The sequence below is a fragment of the Mus musculus genome, chromosome 4, assembly GCF_000001635.26.
Source record: "Mus musculus strain C57BL/6J chromosome 4, GRCm38.p6 C57BL/6J".
NCBI classification, from domain to species: domain Eukaryota; kingdom Metazoa; phylum Chordata; class Mammalia; order Rodentia; family Muridae; genus Mus; species Mus musculus.
Window position 1 is genome coordinate 87,854,646 of NC_000070.6, and position 21,056 is coordinate 87,875,701.

The 21,056-nt window shown below is 40.0% G+C and overlaps 1 protein-coding gene across 6 annotated transcripts in view; it reads right to left on the bottom strand.

Annotated features, from left to right (window-relative positions):
- The window catches only part of Mllt3 (myeloid/lymphoid or mixed-lineage leukemia; translocated to, 3), a 263,483-nt gene that overhangs the window by 84,721 nt on the left and 157,706 nt on the right, over window positions 1-21,056 (bottom strand). For all 6 annotated transcript variants that reach the window (NM_027326.3, XM_030253771.1, XM_030253772.1 and 3 more), the window contains one exon: window positions 19,193-19,336. In NM_027326.3, the coding sequence (NP_081602.3) occupies window positions 19,193-19,336 (144 nt within the window). The remainder of the gene's footprint in view (window positions 1-19,192; window positions 19,337-21,056) is intronic.

Sequence of the window (21,056 nt, forward strand, 5' to 3'; positions counted from 1 at the left end):
TACCGAAAACTAGTTGTATAGTTTAAAATTGCCAGGCCCCACAGTAGGCAGCCCTGTAAAGTGTCTCTAGTTCTAACATTGTTGCTAAGTGCTGAAAACACAAACAGACTGACCAATTGGGGGAAACTTTCTCTAAGAGACTTACAATTGCAGGAAAACCAGTGTCTGACAGGAGAGATTATTGGGGAAAGTGTAGACAACTCAGGAAAAATGTTGGACAGGAGTCCCAACACAGGAAAAAATGTAAATTAAATTCTTAGCTCATACCTTCCATGAGGTGAATTCTAGATATTTGAAATTATTTCAGTATTAGACAAAAATGCTACTTGAAAAAGAACAGGCAATCCACTGTATGTTGAACAAATACATATTTGCATAACATTCTCATGCCAGAAGACAAAGAACTCAATTTTATAGTGTTTATTGTAATCCCTACAGGAATCTAAAGAAATGTAGATGCTTGGTTATAATATTTCAGAGGGGCCTGGGAAGCCGGCTCAATAGTTAAGAACATTTACTGCTTCTGTAAAAGAACTAAGTTTGACTCCCAGTACCTATAGGAAGCAGCTCAAAGATGCCTGTAACTCCAGCTTCAGGCATCTGCCACCTTTTTCTGGCCTCTGCAGACACTTGTACTCACGTGCATAAACCCACACTCACACATCCACATGTTCATGTAATTCTTTCAAAGTGTGTGTGTGTGTGTGTGTGTGTGTGTGTGTGTGTGTTTATATATAAGACAGGAGAGATAGCTCAATTGCTAACAAAAAAAGCACCTGCTACTCTTCCAGAGGACCCAAGTTCAATTTCTAGAACTCATAAAGCATGGTGCATGGTTCATTGTTCTTTGACTCCAGCTCCAGGATCTAATGCTCTCTTCTGGCCTCCATGGCCAGTGTATACACTCAGACACACACACTCACACACACACTCACACACACACTCTCACACATACACTCACACACACAAAGTCATACATGCAAGCTTAACACCCATATACATAAAATAAAATAAATAAACAATTAAAAAAATTATAGCAAAGCCAGTCATAGTAGCTTAAACCTATAAAAACAACACATGGGGCTAAGCCAGAAAGACGGCTCTGAGTTCTAGGCTAGCATGAACCTTGTATGAAATATATATACACACATGAAATAACAGAAACCTCTCAAATTACATTTTCATCTGGAACTATCTTTAATCAAATACACAGGAGCTGATAATCTATAATGTGATATTCGGTAATATAAAACACATTACTAGGATTTCTGTTTTGCCCTTTAAAGGACTAGAGCTATTTCAGGCACTAAATTCTGCAGTGGACAGCAAGAACTGTCCTATCTAAAGAAAAAAAATCATTAAAAGGAAAATATGCCCTAACACATTTAGACTGTACAGTCTAATGAAAAATCAGCTTCAAGCTGAGTAGATAGCTCAATTGGTAAAGTGCTTTTGATGCAAGCACGAGGCTCTGAGCATCCCCCAGAACACAGGTTTAAAATGTCAAGTGAACGCTTATAATCCAAGCCCTGGGAGGTAGAGATAGGTGGTTCTCTGGGGCTCACTGGCCAGACAGTATAGCTGAATCAGCAAGCCTTAGGTTCTCTGTCTCAGAAAACAGGATAGTGAGTGTTTGAGAATGATATGCAACATTGACCTCAGACTTCTACACACATGTACACACATATGAGCATATATGTGCGCGCACACACACATATACATACCTATTCTTTCAAAGTGCAAAGTACTACTGCCATACACAGGGCCTATTCAATGAACAGCACAAGAAAGAAAATGCAAAGCCAAATATTTCATCCTGAAGCACACTGTAATGTGAATTAACTGAAATTGCTGCATTATATAAGTATTTTCATCATTCACAACGAACCAGTAACATTCACAGATCTCCTATAAATACATGTTTTTATCTTCATAAATTTAATTCATGCCATGTCCACTATTACTTTTTGTTTTCTTTTTTATTTGACTGACTGCTGTATTCCAGTGTCTGGAATAATGACTGACCCCTAATGGGTGCATAACAAGTATTTGTCTTTGAATGACTCTGTAACTTATTGAGCATTTATATGTAATAGACTCTGGGGGATGTCACATCAGATAAGTCATACTACCTATCCACACAGAGCTAGCACAAGTCATTAAATCAAAATAAACAGTGCAGTCCTTATTTCTGAATGATTCAATTCCCAAAAGCTATTAAGTAGAGACTAACAAAATAGACAAGGACAGGAGGAAGGGCAATGGGAGAAATGGCTCCTGGGTAATGGACCACAGCTACTTGTTCATTGGCGAAATGGCTGAATATAGGTCTAAACCTAGAACATCTTTTTGTAGCAATTAAGTAGAAAGTACATAACCCTGCTTAGATATAGAAATTAATGTACTCTTATGAGTGATTAAAGGTAATTTAAATGCGAAAATAAATGTTTATCCTAGTAGATTATAGCCCACTGAAGAGATATCTACCCATAGTCACAACATAATGAAAATAAGAATAATCTCAAGATTAAAAAATAGTGGAATAATGTATTTTCTCAAATGCTTCCCAATGAAATAAATCAATGTGACAGCAATGAGACAACCACAATCAATGTGAGTGTCAAAGGTATAAAAAAAAAAGAAAAATCACAATTTGTGTGACATGCAAAAAAAGAAAGAGCATACCACCAGCTCATGATGTTCACCCAAAGATGCATACCTGAACCCAGTCATGAGGAAGTTATCATGTGAGCTCAGGTTGGGTCACCTACCGAATAGCTGGCCTGAAGTCTTAAAAATAAATTCAAGTGCACAAGTGTGAGAGGAATGGAAGCCTAGTGAATGGGAGAGCTAAGACCTGGCAGAGAAATGCTACATACTGACTGCACACTGGATCCTTTACTGGAACTACTCGAGGAAAAGAATGAATGGGATCTGAGGGTAGTGCAATGGTTCTAATTCCTGACTTTGACTGCTGTATTGTGACGTCAGTGTGACTCCTTGTTTTAGGAAACAGACCCCAGAGTACTCAGGACAATGGAGCAATGTTATGATGACTTACTGTTCAGGAGAGCAAAAGTTCTTTGTATTGAGCTTATGACTTTTAAAAAAATTGAGGATACTGCCGAGAGTATTTAATTATAAAATAAGTAAGTGATGGTATTTGGGAGTACCTCATGGACTCCCAAAATGTTCTCATCCTAATAGACTGTAGCTCACTGAAGAGATATCTACTCACAGTCACAACATAATGAAGATAGACTTTGAGTCTATGGACATTGAGCCAGAGGACACAGGAAGGCCATTTAAGTCAGAGTTAGCTAAGAAGGGTCATCAAGTCCAGTGAAATTCACTCCATTTAGCTTTTTCTCTGAGAACCATAAACATACTAAGCAGATTCTTTAAGTGTCACACTCTTTTTACAGGAATCAAAAGATACATTCTCCAGGGAAAGCAAGACTTCCTTGGGCAAATCAGACTTATCATGAAAAGCCACAGTGTGGTTTGCTTCTAAAGAGAAGTCAAGAAAGCTTGCAGTCTCTATCACACACAGGCAAACAGACCTCAGATGGGATGCAGAGTCCTTACCCATCTCCTTTCAACTACAAGTTACTGATCTGCTGCAGAAGAGGACCTATAGAATTGTAATATAAATCCAAAGAAGTGTGTGATAACTTTCACATGGCTTACTGAGAAAACTCAGCTCTACCTGGTAGGGTTTGTTGCGGAAACAGAACAAAATTGTATTTTCACCTTGGCAATTTAGGCAAAAGACCAGTTTTACAAAATGGAAGGCACTATTGGTTCTGTGCCTTTGGTCTCTTGGGGGCTCCAAGAACATCTTGGTGAGACGAGAGGTGGGTGGTTTCCCACAAAAGGGGATGTCTTAAAGTCCCACAGCCTTTACTACTTTAAGCACCCCAGTGTAGCTTGAAGTACTGGGCATGAATATTTCTTTCTAGGAAACTGAGTTGTACTGTCTTAGAGTTCTGGGAGGATGAGATGTTACTACTGCCTGGAAATAGAACACAGTGAGGGTCTGACAGAAAGAATAACTCAGTGTTCACTCAAACCTAGAGTCTGCTGCTACATTATATCCATAGGGAGGTACTCAAATATTTTTCAATGAAAAATACTTAAGACTCCCTCAACAAGACAAGCTCCGTTTCTTTTGTAAAAATAAACAGCCCTGGAAGACACTTTATTTTGCTATGTTAAAACGTATTGAATACTCAGCTTCCTGCTTGGGTGGTAGGAGGAATGAAGGATAGCTGGTACCCGAAAACATAAAGGCGCAGAAAAACATTGAGAGTGGTCCTCCTCTCAAACTTAATGGTCAGAAGTTGAAAAAGGCAGTTTTATCCAGGGTACTTCAAACTAGGCTCAAATAAAAAAATAAACAAACCTACGAAGGAGTCTCACATTCTTTCTGAAGCATGAAAGCATCGTGCACCTTCCCAGACTGATCACCCTGTCCTGTGAATATTCGATACACATCTGGCTTTGGATTGTGTAAGATGAAGTGTGACTATAACTATACAGAGACCAAGCTGTGGCAAAGCGTTCAGAGGACAGTTAACACAGAGTGTATTACTACCCTCTGCTACATTATCCTCCTACTCTGAGGGGAAACACTGAATCCCTCAGAGAATCATCACCAACTGAAGACTCATCTACATCTCTCCTTCAAAAATCTCGTGACCACAAAGTCACTTGTTGCCTTTGATAAAAGGCCTGGCAGTTGATGCCAGGGGAAACTACCTCTAACGGCAACTCATACTTGCTGCTCACTTTCTTTCCTAATTCAGACATTCCCCCTTTCATGCTTGTCTCTAGATTATAGGGAATGAAACCAGTCCCCAGAAGGTAGGCTCATGGTGGCTTAAGGACGTTTGTGGGTAGATTAGTGTATCAGAGAACAGTAATACAGTAGATAGTAATACGGAGACTCACAACTGGTCCAACTGTAGATATAAGTCCCTGTGGGATACTCAGCCACAAATCACATACCCCCCCTCCATGCTAGAACTCAGAAACCAAGGCAGAAGAGGATGGAAAGACTGCAAGACCCCAGATTGGGAGGCAGAGTGAAACAGTGCCTTCTGGATATGATAGGACCACTGCATTCACAAATTTATAGCAACTGGTTACCTGCACAAGACTTATACAAGACTGAGCTAGTCAACATGTCATTTTGCAGGGGGAAAGGGGCTATGGGTCCCAAACCCCCGCTAAGGAGCTACTGATATTTGAGACCTTCTAGAGGAGGCAGAGTCTTTTTTTCTTTAAGGGTATAAGCACTGCATCCCCCTACACTCATGAATATGGGCAGCACAACTGAGTTAATTTTTTAAATTGACACAGAGTTGCTACAGGGTGGCAAAAAGAAGATTTAGAGGGGAATATGGTGATCAAAGTATATTGTACACATATATTAAATTTCTTAAAGAATAAAAATTTGATATTAAAAATGTTGGAAGAAAGTTGCCATTTTTCTCTACCTAAACTATATTTTCAGAACTAAAAGAAATATAGGGTCCCGGAGCACACACGGAGATGTGAGTCTAAAAGAAGTAAACAGAACAAAGGCTTCTGCTGACAGGAAAGTCACCTGATCTGGCAGGTTATCCCCTAGGGACTCACATAAGACTCTTCTATTGGCCAGTGGCCCTGGAGGATTGCTTTAACTCTTTTATGAATTTCTAAAAGATAGTGAGGACTATACTGTGCTGGGGCCAAAGCAGTGAAGGCCAGTGAAGGAAAGCCCTGACCAGCATTCCTTGCGTGACTGATCATCCCAGACTTGATACCTTACTGTACTCATCTGTAAGATGGGTGGTTTGGCCCATTGTGTGAGAGTGTCTATTGTGCTGCGAGTCTGCAGAACTTACTCTCTCAAAGCTATGAAAATGAGCACTGACTTAATGTCTAAGATCTAACTGTATTAATGATAAAGCTGTTGACAGGTAGTCACGGTATTAGCCTCCTCTTGTATTATCAGCTCGACCCATCCCCACAATGACCACATCCCAGCAGATTTTGAAAAGTCATGTTTGTGTCAGCCTTGGCCAGCAGACAGACAGAAACTAGTAATGTGTCCAGACACCAAACACTAGAGGGTCTGTTTTGGGTCTCTTCCTTCCTACATTCACTGAATCGGCAAAAAATGAGCATAGGTGTGCAGGAAACCAACAGAAAGCAACTGTACGTATCAACAATTCCTGCGGGTTTTATTACCCGTCACGACTCTGGAGTGATGCAGAGCACTCCACCCAGTATGTCTGAGATTTTACTGCCTGTGCTGGTTTCAGGACAGAGGTACATATACCTTTGACCTGAATGTATTTTCACTTAAGGAAACATAAATCAGAACAAAGATAGAATTATAGCTCCTTTTTAATTAAATAAAAGAGAACTGAAGGCAAACTCAGACTATGTATATAAATCACAAGGATATCCTGGGAAAGAAAGAAAGAAAAGAAAGAAAGAAAGAAAGAAAGAAAGAAAGAAAGAAAGAAAGAAAGAAAGAAGGAAGGAAGGAAGGAAGGAAGGAAGGAAGGAAGGAAGGAAGGAAGGAAGGAAGGAAAGAAAGAAAGAAAGAAAGAAAGAAAGAAAGAAAAGGCAGTAGCAGAAGAGTTCAGCTATGAAGTTTCCAGGAAAGGGAACAGGGCTAAGAACTCAGGAGACTTGGCCCTGGCTTAGGAGTAAAGAATAGAAACTAAACTTTCCTTATCAAGAGTTAAGAAGGAAATCTGGGAAGAGAAGGACCAGTAAGAGCATAAGGAAAACAATTCACCAAGAATAGGCTCGGGGCCCAACCCCCAGGCCCCAGCCCCCAGCCCCCAGCTCCAGCCCCCAGCCCCAGCCTCCAGCCTCCAGTCCCCAGCTCCAGTCCCCAGACCCAGCATCCAGCCCCCAGCCCCCAGCTTCAGCCCCCAGTCCCAGAACCTCTGAGCAGCTGCATCTTAGGCTAGAAACACATCAATAGTGACTTGAAAGTTTCAATGGTGCCTATGAATTCAGAGTTTAAAATATCAAAAGGAAAAATTTCACTTTAGATAGATAGATAGATAGATAGATAGATAGATAGATAGATAGATAGATAGCACGGTGTGGTAGAATATGCCTTTAACCTCTACAATCAGGAGGCAGAGACAAGCATATCTCTATGAATTTAAGGATAGCCTGGACAACACAGAAAGTTTCAGGACAGTCAGGGTTACATAGAGACCCTGTCTCAACTAACAAACAAAATAAAGTAAGAAATCGTAATTTTTGTGTGTGAGAGAGACACTCTGTATAGCAAATGATACTTTACTTAATGTCTTCCGGTTTTGGAGCCATAATCTTTCAAAGACTAAGTCTGGTTTCATACTCTCTGCCATTTGAAACCCCTAGCTGCCACAATGGTCATACTAAAAGATTTAAGATGTCTGCACTTATGCCAGACCTTGATGAGTACCTATGAATGTAGGAAAGTGGTTACTCTAAGCTAAACATCATAAAACAGAGTGGTAGAATAAGGCCAGACAACTCAAATCTAGGGGTGGTGGTGTGATGGGGCTGGTGGTGGTTGTGGTGATGGTGACAGTGGCAGTGCAGTGGTGGTTGTGGTGATGGTGACAGTGGCAGTGCAGTGGTGGTGATGGCAGCAATGGCGGTGGCTATGGTGGTGGTGTGTAAACTAAAGGTTAACATCAGGTGTCTTCTTCAATCACTCTCCACCTTAGTTTTTGAAACAGAGTCTCTAACAGAACCCGGGACTCACCAATTTAGCCAGAATGATAATGGCCAGTAATGGCCAAGGATCCTCCTGCTTCCAGTGCTGGGCTTACAAGTGTGTGTTGCTTCTGCGTCCAGCATTTTACGTGAGAGCACGGCAGACACTTTGCCATCTCCCTAGCCCTGAAGAAAACCTTACCTAATATTTTTACAGGTGATTTCCATCTACATTTTCTCGGACAGAATAGTTTTGTTTAATAACAAACCCATCTTTTCCCACGGAAATTTAATTGTACTGTTTATGATTGCCAAACTGTCTCTGCACGAGGTGGGACGAGGACAACTTAAGATTCCACTGTGATCATCCAGCTATGTCCTGGTTCTTGGGCGGGGTCTGTGGAATGGAGATAGTGGGAATCGCTGTGTTTTGTTTGCCAAAGACACCACAGACACCACAGGGAGGCGGACACTCCTCTGTTTCCATTACTAACAAGCCTACCCCGAGTTACCAAGAGTTGATGCTCCTAAGGGCAGTTACATTTTTACTAGACCTTCATTTAACTCACACTCTGCCAGGCCAGTCCATTCTACAGACTGGACTTCTTTACGTTCTGCAATCTTTCCATTAAGCAGTATCTGATACTTCTTCATTCCACAATACCAAAGGCCTTGAAATAGCCTATAATGAAAGGAAAGGCAGAAATGATACTGACGGAGATAAATTATTTTTTGAAATACATACTACTATAACCTATATTAAAATATAAATCTTTCCAAACAGCTAGTCTTAGTTTATTAATCCATCATCAGACATCCATAGATACCCATAAAATGTCTAAGACTGGTTTAAGATGCAGAAGCCAGGAGTTCAGATAAGAGCGTTGCTGCAAGCCAGAGATTTCAAAATTTTGTCACATATAAGAACTTTATTATGATTCAAGATTAGTGATCATAATTCTTATTGTCAGAATCATTAAGATAAAATCTCAAGTTCCAGCAAACACAGTTCCCTATTCTTAATATTACTATCACCACACTTGTAACTCTAATTTTAGGAAGTAGAGAGCTGAGGGAGAAAGTAAATATAAAGGAACAGGATATGTTTCTAATCAGCTCTAAAGCAAGGCTATATCAACCTCTAGAAGTGTTAGGTTGTGTGTGTGTGTGTGTGCGCGCACACACACACACACACACACACACACGTCATGCGCTTGCACACATACACATCAGTGTAGAATGTTGGAGGTTACAGTCATAAGCAAGTAGAGCAGTTTGTCTTCTCTTTTACAGCTCCAGAAAATCCACATTCTCTAAAATTAGTACATATTTATTTTAAATTTGAGGGAAAGTTAATTCATTCTTTTCTAATTTTTATTTTATTATTATTATTTTAAGGTCGGGTCTTACTGTGTACTTCCTCCTACCTCAGTCTCCAGAGAGCTGGAGTTATAGGCAGATGCCCTCATATACTCCTGGAAGCTAAAATATGTTCTTTCCAGTAGAATACTACCATTATGTTAAATATTTTCAATGAAAACCTTTTTACTTCCCCCTTTCTCAGCTAATAAAAACTATGACTTAACCCAAAAAGTGGAAGGTCATTTCAATAAATAAAAACTTATTTGCTGGCTATTTAACTATATAACACATTGCTTTTAGTAATCTTGACTAAGAAGTAAGGAGATATTACACTTATTTTTATATTTATATCAACCTAAAGCTCAAGGCAAATTAGCAGCAGATTCCAGAACTAAATTTATGCCTTCAGGTATCAGTTGAAATATTCTTTCTATCACCCGATGTCTGTGTCCTTTATGGTAATAAAGATTATTATATTACATGAAGTATCATCTATCCTCATTCCCCAGAAATAAACCAGAAATGTCTATGTCAAGAATCTCAGAAGTTTATTTATTTAAGCTGTGACCTTTAGATCCTGATCACTGCTGGGCTTCCTTGTAACTCACAGGATGGTATAGTCAGAAAGCAAGGCCTCTCTCCTATGTTACCCGACTCTCAAATTGCTTTCACCTAATATTACAGAGTATTAACAACGGCAAAAAGCCTGCCGAGAACAATCCGAGCATTTAGCTACTCTCCTTTATCCTGCAGGAGTAAGGGATGAGACCCAGTCATGTGAGAAACTCTGGACACACCACTGTGAGGTGGTGCATCCTGAGTCAGCCCAGGAGAGGGAAACGGAGGCAATCGTTTCAGCTTTAGTATTTCTGTATTTTAAATTTTTCCTTTTTTAATTTTAAGAAAATCCTCTGATGTTCACATTAGCTATTTTTTTTTCTCTTCTGGGCACATTTCTCACTTTTTCAGCTTTTTGCATCCTGGAGGTTGGGGGTGGGCAGGGGGAGTGGGAAGAAAACAGGGATGAGTGACCACTTCCTCCACATACATCATAACCCTTTGCAGACCTTTCAAGCCCCAATTGAGGCTACATTAGGAACGCTCTACATCCAGTCAGCTGGCCTTCTGCTCCTGGGAAGTCTGACAAAAGAACGAAAGAACGGAGAACACCATCCAAAACCATGGACTGCATCCTCAGAAGCGCTCACTATACCCCATGGGCACACCCTGCCTCCATTTTTTTTCTCTGAGTACTTAGCTGAACATATGAACTCTGAAGTCATGAGCAGTCTGTCTCTACTTAAATTCCCTCTGCATTTAAAAGGAAGTCACAAAGGCAAGGGGATAGTTCTCTGGGACAATTGTCTGATTATTCTGTGTGTGTGCTTCCAAAAGCTTGGAACTAACCTTCAATTTGTGTAACATTCAGACGACACTAAACCAGAAAACCACTAACTATGCTGAATGACATAAATAACTCTCCTTTAATGACCACGCTTTGAAGAACTCAGGAGATCTGTGTTACGGCAGGAATTATGGCTCACAACACTGCCATCCTATTAATGATTTATAGATAGGTAGCACTTTCATGATTTAATTCAGAGTTGGGAAAGAGGCAGCCAAACATATAGATGGGGAAAAAACCTGATGTGAGAAAATTAACTTGCAAACACCACCAAAATGAAGGAGGCCACCTGTTTAATCTTAAATATATGCAAATAAATCACTCTTTATCAGTGCTAGTGAACAACTGCTACATTCTGTTATCGTTTGAGGTAGACAGTTGCAGGATGCTATATGTTAGAAAATTACAAACACAGCCACATTTGTTCCAAAACAAATATACAAAGTCCAATGGAGCTGTCCAGTGACAGCCACTAAAATAATCTCTCTGTTACTTTCTTTGAATCATTTTCATATGCAGAAGCCAGCCATTCATCTCTGGGCATGGTGGAGATGACTTTGCCACAAAAGCCACTTATATTTTTAGAAGCCAAAGTCTTGACAAATCAATTCCTAAGAACATAATTCGTTACAAATTGAAGAAAGCCTGAAAACACAGACCTTGGTTAAAAAGGCTTCCGTATCTTCTTGTAGCTTTTCCAAATTTAAGTATGTGGGAAGAATACCCATAAATTTAAGTCAAAACTGAAACACTTAGAATATTCCAATTTAAAATACATTAAAGTGTGGCCTCTGAAAGGAAATGGAAATGGCTTTTTAAGCATATGAAAAGTTGTTCATCGTCACTCACAGGAGCAATGTGAGTTACAAATGCGATGCTATTTCCACCCACCAAGGCAGAGGTAATAAATCACCATGCAGAAATGAGTACTTGCACAGGCTGCTGCTGCAAGCACGGGGAAGCAGGGCCTCTTTAACAAGAGATCTGTGCATGGCCATCAAAATTTAAATTCCCCTTTGTGCTTTGAATCTACAACAGTATTCCTAGGAATTTATCCCACTAGCATAGAAATTTAATTTCCTCAATCACCAAGAACTGCTTTAGTATTACTGGTGACCACAAGTAGGCTCATTGTATATCATTTTATAAGTAACAAGGTGTTTGTTTATTTATTCAAAAAAATGATAACCAGGATGGGAGGAGGGATATAATATTTATAGCTGAGATGCCCAAAGAGTTCCCTAACACCCTACAGAGAGAATACAGCATGGCCTTACCTAGGTCAATGCCAGACCTGACATTACATCAGCATGTTCAGAAGGCTTGATAAAACTGCAGGAGGGAAAGTCTGCATCACAGATCCCTCTGGCCCTTTAACAAGCAAAACCCTTTGTTGGAAGTCCACTTCATGATAACAGCATTTCAGAGAAGTTCTAACTTTTTTGCATAAACGCAGATCATATAGAAATGTAGCTGTCACTGAGAACCAGGACTGCATTATGCTGCAGACTTAATACAGACTGGAAGCATGCTCCCCATGTCTTCTCAAACAATTCTTGCCAAATGGGTGCTGGAGATGTTCTATTGAAACAGGTGGTGTCTGAACAGAATTGGATTTCTGCCTATAGAAACCCTGGCTTTAACAACTGCTGTGGTTAGTTTTAATGCTTCAACCCTCAGAGTTAGCTGCTTGCCAGCGGTTCAGGAATAGCCTGAACAGCGAGTTTAGAGTTGACAGAGGGAAGGAGAGTGGGAGGGAAAGAGGCTAGCACCCAACCACTGGCCTCTAAAGATTGACATAATGCTTGGTGTCCAGGCCAAAGAATGGAGCAAGTAGGAAATAAACTTAATTCTAAGATGCCTGACCACTTTTAGGGTGTCTGTCATGCCAACACAAGGATGCAACTACCTTGCTGGATAGAATACACATGATCTCCTCTAAGTGGAAACAGCTTTTAAGAGGCTTTAATCTGAGAAAAATTGAGAATTCAGAACAATGGTAAGAGTCACTAATTTTTCTAAAGAAGAAACAAATCTTTTAAAAATGATATTCTAAATAAATCCAAAATTAAATTTTAGGCCAACAAAATACAATCAGGCAGAGTATAAATTCCTTGAGGAAAAGAACAGCGCAGATCAACCATTATACACAACCAACATATGTCCATCACTGCTCTACAGCGATGCTCACCACACCCTCATGTCAGTACCCAATCGCTTACAAGAATAACAAACCTTTCCTGCAAGCTGCTTAAGTGTTTAGCATAAAAGTGATCTGCAGTTGCTTATCCTCCAAGAATATACTCAAGAGGAAAAGAACCACAACCCTGGGGTCTCCAGTGCTGCTCAGCATGGTTCCATATCCCCTAAGCACCCATTCCACAACAGAAACTCAGAGTCCTCACGTAGGCTAGATAATAACAGGAATAGGGCTTTCACCTCAATTCAGAGTTTGCCTAAATACAAACCTGTACCACCACCTCTTCTGAAAGGACAGCTTTAGATGCATGACATACAACGGCCGACACATACCTGTGCTACGGAAACCCGCAAGGAATGCGAATATGCTTTTCAATCCAGTGTTTGACACTGACAGACCACAAACCTTAACACATCCCTTTTCAGTATCAAAAAGAAGAAAAGTGAGTCAAAAGTCATCTCTCAGCACCACAAATCCTTTAATCCCAGCATTCTGAGCACCACAATTCTAGGATTGATTCAAAAATGATCATCGGTTCCTTTTTACAAGAAGAACCAGAAATACTTCACCGGGACAGGGAGATGCTCAAAAAAAAGGGTACTTCCTCCCTTGCTAGATCCATAAATAAAATAATAATAAATATACACTGCACCTCAAGGCTTGGCAGGAACTAGGCCTAAACCAAATCCACCATCCCTGCAAGTCCTGCTTGCTCATTTAGTGCCTCATTTAGAGGAAATTATCTTCTGGGCCGATTTTAAAAGACCATCTATATTTCAATCATCTCAGAAGGCGATGCCGAAATCCAAAGGCATTTTTTCCTCTTTTAAGGCAAAGACACCTTTGATATTAAGGGTGAAATTCAGTGGATACCACAAGGTGTTTTTCTTTTCAGGGGAATGTACATGAAGATTTCTTTGAGAAAGTTTAGAAAATAGATGTGATATTGAAAAGTAAATCTACTCATGAGAGGGAAATTAAACACAGAGCTGTAGGTCTGAAGATTATTTAGGAAAATAATCTGCAAGTTTTCAAGATCCTTCTGGCAAAAAGTCCTTTGGAATCATTTTCTTCCGAGAGCTGAAAGGCATTTTCTAAGAGGCTTCCAGCTCTAACAGCAACCTTCTGATCTCCAGAAAAGCCAAGTTCAACTTTTAAGAGCACTGTGTGCTTTTGGCATTAAAGAAAGAAAGGGAGAGAGAAACAGAGCCAAACAAGGATTGCTCCCCACCTTCTTAAACTGCGGGTGGCAAGCCACACAGGGTCAGGTAACTGTACGTCCAGGCCATGCACACTTGGCAACTGTAAAAGGTTTTAGAACTGGGGAGGTGGGACAGCTGGGATTGCTGAGCTAGTACCAATCCCAAGCTCTTCAGATCCCCAGTAACTATATAAGAACTCAAGCTAGCAACCCCAGTTCTAAGGGATCACGGCAGGATGACCCCTGGTACTTGCTGCCAGCTGGTCTAACAAAATCCAGTGAACCCAGGTTTATTAAAGACCCTATCTCAAAAGAAAGGCAGAGCGGCTAGAGAGAAAGCTCAGTGGCTAACACTTGGTCTTACAGAGGTCCTGGCAACCATGTGATAGTTCACAATCATCCATTGACTCCTAGTTTATCCAATTTCCTCTTCTGACCTCTATGGATATCAGGCACATACATGAAACAAAGCGCGTTATATGTGAACAAATCACTCACACAACATAAAATAAGTAATCTTAATTTTTTGAAATGTAAGGTAGAGAATTGAAGAAGGTGCCTGGACATTACCCTCTAGCCTTCCCATACCTGCATATAGCCACATACAGTTTCTGATGTGCGAAGGACAAAAATTACTGTAAAATCAAATACATAGTGAATCTGAGGTGATTTTGGCAGCATTTGCCTGTGTAGAACGGCAAAGCTTCCCTGTAGTCCTAAAAACAAACGTGTATTCAGCATTGCGTGTACCACCACTGAACACAATGCCAATGATCAAAGCCCAAAACCACCGAGCTCTAGTCTGAAACGATATAAATGGCATTGGTCTCACTGGACACACACATTTTCCTGTTGTTGTTAAAACAAAATGATTTAGTTAATAAAAAATCAAAACAGTATCCTCTGATCCTATCAAGTTAATATATCTGATATATTTGCATTGTATTGTGTTGTAGTGAAATGTTGCCAGTTGAGTTACTGACTTGAGTTTCATCTTTAAAATTATAATAGATTTGGGTATGAGATTAGGGCAGAATTGAAATAATTTCTGAATGACCTAAACATATTTCTGCAACGTTATAATATTTATATTAAGCAGCATTCTCAATTCTCATTACTCTGAAAAATGTTGAAGATGGTCTAAGTCCTTTACTGCAAACCATTTGGCCAAGATTCAATTCTTCATGTAAAAACCTTGTCTCAATATACAAAGTTTACCTGGTCCTTACTTAACTGTTAAAATTATATGCATTCTGAGTCACTGTCTTAAAATACGCTTCTAGCTGCATATGTAGCAGAGGAGGGCCTAGTCGGCCATCAATGGAAGGAGAGGCCCTTGGTATTATGAAGATCATATACAGTACAGTACAGGGGAATGCCAGGGCCAGGAAGCAGGAGTGCGTGAGTTAGGGAGCAGGGTGAGGGGAGGGTACAGGGGCCTTTGGGGATAGCATTTGAAATGTAAATGAAGAAAATATCTAATAAAAAAAGCAAAAAATAAATAAATAAAAAATAATTTGTTATCAGTAAGCTCCTCATCTGTTCATCTGTTTTATACACCTACACTCCAAGCATTATAAATAAAAATCTCTCCAGTGAAGGGGAATCCCAAGTAGATGAGGTTCAAACAAAGACTGGCCATTCATGCTGCAAGCTCCATGTGACTTTTACATAGTACACAGGAGGAAGGTCTCAGTTCTCTTTCTTTAAGGGTAGAATGCCCACACACATCTGCCACATATATTAATGTAGTATTTAGAAATGAACACAGTACCTCCATGTCTGCCAAAACATACCCATTTAAAAAAAAACTTATATGAAGAGAAAGATTTCAATAAGAACAAAATTGTTCAAGCTTTTAGACCCCACTAGCACTAAGACAACAGCGAATATTGCAATGCCAGTTAAGCCAAAACTAGTTAGTAGTCTATAAATGCTTCAAACATTGTCATAGAATGCAACTTTATCCGCACATATAAGGCAGAATCTATGGATTATCAAGTGAATTTTTAAGCTTTTACTTTGTAACAAAATTCACTGGAATCAGTTCTTTAAATATTATTAAGCATGCCAAATGATCTACACAAGGAACATCCCACATAGCACACACTTTGAACTTGTTGAGACACATCTGAAGCCTAATTGGAAAGTATTCATGGGCTTCAAAGGTTACTTGGAGAAACACGAAGAAGGAAGCTAGAGGCCAAAGGTCACTGGAGGTTACTCAGAAAGGAACCCCAGTAGAACAAGCCGCCAACACCAACAGGAGACTTTCCCAGGAAGTGGCACTGCCTCTCTGACCTCTAATCTTTCCACACTCTGGGATTATGGGCCTGTTTTAAAACATTTTATGTAATATTTACCCTTCCCTATAGCCTGGATAATTAGCCTGATGCTTTCAAGTCCTATAATCCACAGACTTCAGCTACCTATCCAACAGCATATCCAGGAGGCCTAATGCACTACCCTCATAAAATGAAAACTAGTGACTGGGTTGGGATTTAAAGCAGACCAGGTTACTGTTACGGGAATAACCATAGGTAAATACGTAACCTCTATGCTATACGCTTTATAACCATTAAAACAATTAAAAGGATTATTTTAAAAACAACTTCTTAATAAATATATACCAATTCCCCATTTTTACATTTGTTCTTACTCAAAATGCCAAGAAGCAATGAAGTTCCAATTTTTTTCTTTTCTTTTATTAGATATTTTCTTTATTTACATTTCAAATTTTATCCCCTTTCTGCATTTCCCCTCCGAAAACGCTCCTATCCCCTCCCCACTCCCCCTGCTCACTAACCCACCCACTCCTGCTTCCTTGTCCTTGAATTTCCTACACTGGGGCATCCAGCCTTAACAAGACCAAGGGCCTCTCCTCTCACTGATGTCCTACAAGGCCATCCTCTGCTACATATGTGGCTAGAGCCATGGGTCCCTCCATGTGTACTCTTTGGTTGGTGGTTTTGTCCCTGGGAGCTCTGGGGGTGCTGGTTGGTCCATATTTTTGTTCCTTCTATGGGGCTGCAAAGCCCTTCAGCTCCTTGGATCCTTTCTCTAGCTCCTTCATTGGGGACCCTGTACTCAGTCACATGGATGGCTGTGAGCATCCACTTCTGTATTTGTCAGGCACTGGCAGAGCCTCTCAGGAGACAACTATATCAGGCTCTTGTCAGTGAGAACTTGCTGGCATCCACAATAGTGTCTGGGTTGGTAACTGTACATGGGATGGATTCTCAGGTGGGACAGTCACTGGATGGCCTTTCCTTCAGTCTCTGCTCCAAGCTTTGTCTCTGTATCTCTTCCCATGGGTATTTTGATCCCCCTTCTAAGAAGGACTGAAGTATCTACATGGTGGTCTTCCTTCTTCTTGAACTTCATGTGGTTTGTGAAATGTATCTTGGGTGTTCCAAACTTCTGAGCTAATATCCACTTATCAGTGAGTGCATACCATGTGTATTCTTTTGTGATTGGGTTACCTCACTCAGGATAATATTTTCTAGTTCCATCCATTTGCCTAAGAACTTCATGAATTCCAAATTTTAAGATGTTAAAAAATCTGTTCTGTCAGGAACATACATTTCCTTGTTTCTAATGGTGGCTCTGCAATACTTAACATATTATCTACAGAGCTTCAAATACATATTTAGCAGTTCAGTGGAAAGAACAAAAAACAAAAACAAAAACAAAAACAAAAAAAAAAAAACCTGGTGTAACCTGGCTCAAAAGGAATGAGTCTACTTAATCCAAATGGTCACACAATTATATAGATGGGTACCTTCTCCTTGCAGTGTCCAATGCTTTCCTACAGTTAGCAAGATAGTTGTCTATGATCTATAAAGGAAAAAATATGATCCTAAAATAATGCACTGTATCCTACACAGCCCTGTGGCAGAATTTACAGTGATGTGAATCATATTCAGAAGCAGTGAGTTTGTAAATGTTAAGTTCGTGGACACAAAACTACAGGGAAGAGAGGCCCCTTGGCATTGCAAACTTTATATGCCCCAGTGCAGGGGAATGTCAGGGCCAAGAAGCAGTTGTGGATGGGTAGGGGAGCAGAGTGGAGGGAGAGTATAGGAAACTTTCGGGATAGCATTTGAAATGTATATAAAGAAAATAGCTAATAAAAAATAAATTAAAAATAAACCTTCCAGATTAATTAAATGTAGAGGATCTGAGGTAAGCCTACATCTAAGTTGGGTCTCATGTGAGTCTGAGGTAAGAAAGTTCATCTGAAGAAGGGTCGATGGCCTGGGGTATACTGATTTTAAAGGAGAATTTGGTCAACTCATTATCTTTTTCTGTGCCACTAAACTGGCTGAAAACAAACATCTTCAATACTTGTGTCAGCATGAAATGCAAAACTGTTTTCCAGCTTACCAACTATAAGGGCAAACTATCCCACCTATTGCCTTCAACTAAAAGGAGAATTTCTTGTACTGGCAATTCAAAAAGAAAAATATGTATTCAAATGACTCAAACATATTAGGTGAAAGAATTATATTTCCATTCATTATGATCAAGAAAGCCTGGATAGTAAGTCCATGCTATATAATTTTTCACCTAACCTCCAGCTTTTCCTAAAACGTTCTATAAGGCAGTCTAATCACAGACCTTAGTCCTCAGTGCATGCAGTCTGTTGCTTGGTCTCGGTTTGTTATTCAGAGAATTCTCCCAAATTGAAACATGCCCTCTCAGTGGGAGGGAGGACATGCATGAGACGCAGGGCACTCATAGAACAAGACTCATGAGCACCTCAGTAAGGTCCTACCAGCAGCTGCGAGCAATTGCTCAGGGTGGGGAGACTCTTGAAGAGGGGCTCTTGGGTTGACCAGGGAGCTCCATGGAAGCCAAGTTCAGGAGTTGTTACCCATGCTTAGCTGGCATTTTGATGATGCAGCTGACTTTAAATTAACTACATTCATGAAAAGTAACGGCAGTAACTCATTAGTTCTCTGAGTGAAGCTTGGGCAGGAACATTTCTTTGGCCCGTTTTCAGTACCTGCTCAAGGAAGAAGCTGTTTGTTCCTATATACATAGGATAAGTAGTACAGGCAGCTTGGTCAAAATAAACTTGACCCACTTAGACATTAAGGCTGTTCCAACCAGATATGCCATTTCAGATGGGCACCTACTTAAGAGTTTGCCTCCTTCTAAATTCAAAATCCCGATTCCATAGCTAAATCATTAAAGCTCTTTACTCTTTGGGCTCTTCCCGAATGTCAGATCACATACTAGCAAGCAGGATTTTTTAGTAGGAAAGGTGTTTGCTTGTTTGTTTTACAAGAGTGCCACTTACCCCTCCTGCCTTCAGCAACTTTCTTCTAAAGTCCTCCGTGGGGTTATTGAAAGTTAGTTTCTCACAGCGGAGGTGATTCACTGGTGGGTGGCCTTCAAGATGCAGGAATAAGTCATAATCAAAGCGGACTTTCTTAGGTTCTTCCTGGAGGTTAAGGAAATTAAAAGGCAAAAATAGAAAATTTAGAAACAGATTTAATCACCATAAGAAACAGAAAGGAACTAGGTACTTAACAATTGTGTCAAAGTAGTTCTGACAAACATAACGCAACCTACAAGTAGGTGAAATTTTCATTTGTGTTAGGAGAAAACCGAAAAGAATAAACTTACCATCTCCCCCTGATTTCTCAAGTGAACATGGCTACCAGTGAAAAGCTAAAATATTCCTTCTACTTCCCCCTGTTGCCCTCAGCACCCAACATCAAGACTTCCATGCTACTGCCATGCTCACTACTCTCCAAACTATCACAAATTCTGCCTTTTCTAGGCCTCCCTGTGATGCATCTTTCTCAATTTTTCCATCATTTAGCCTTCTAAATTATCTAGATAAATTAAGTATCTACTCATTTTCATTCCTTGGTTAAAATTTCAACAGCTTCCCATGTACATCACCTTAAAAATCTAATGATATATGTATGCTCCACGAGGACCTTCATAATCTGGCTCTGGAATTCTCGTCTCCATCTACCACCTCTGCCCGACTGACAGCCAGCGCTTCTCAGCCACCATATACCTATCCTCTGTATCCTCACAGGTGCAGGGTGGATTGCTCGTCAATCTTACAGCACATGGAGCTCATCCTCTATTCTTTGGTCTCTATCATTCCTCACAGCCAATTTCTCTTCCCATTCTAACTAGATTCTTATCAACGCCCCTATTCTCTAGTCACTACAAGTCCTGCCTTGTCTTAACGCATCACTACTGCTTATATAGTCCTCTGCTTCCAAACTTGCCTCAGTATGTATTTTATAATGGCAAGTGACTCATTTTTTTCTAATGCAAAAAATATCATCCTGTTACTTATTTAAAACACCTTTAAATGCTTATCATTTTCAATGATATAATCTCTTTCTTGAAACAACTAGCACAGTCTTTTAGCAGCACCACCTTTCCTGTATTTTATTTGCATTCTTACAATAGTCTCTCATCCTTCCACACTTCTGAATGTCTTGAAGATCCCCCATGTTTTGTGTTCTTATCAATTTTGGCTTTCTCATGGAATGCCCCCATACCTAAAACTACCAGCGTATTTCGCTACATGACTAAGCATGTAAGTATCATTTAGGATCCAGCAAAAGTGCTAGCTCCTCTGTAGAGAGGCCCTAGTCCTCCCAATGCAACCTGAACTAGATCTCTCTCCCAGACTTCTCCACTCACATAATCATTACACTGAATTATGATCACGTGTGCCCTAGCTCATATCTAAATGTTAACTATTAAGAGATACCTTAGAATTAAGAAGGCTGACAGTGGTATATCGTATAAATGAAAGTGTAACTGATAAAGCCATTTTAATCAGCTTGGTAATATGTAGCAATACTAAATGCTCATGATATTTGACTCTATTACTAAGAATCTCTTGAATAGCAATATTCAAATATGAATGCAAATATTCATGGTGTCATTTATCTTTCCATAGACTATAATTCATGTATCTTGTACATTATTCATTTATTTAATGTGTATATACAGGTATGTGAGTGTACATATGTGTAGCACATGTGCACAGGTGCTCTCAAAGGCAGAAGAGAACATCAGGTCCCCTGAAACTAAAGTTACAGGGAATCTTGAGCCATGTTGGGACTGGGAAGGAAACTGAGATTCGCTACAATAGCAGTAAATGCTCTTACCCACTAAGCCACCTC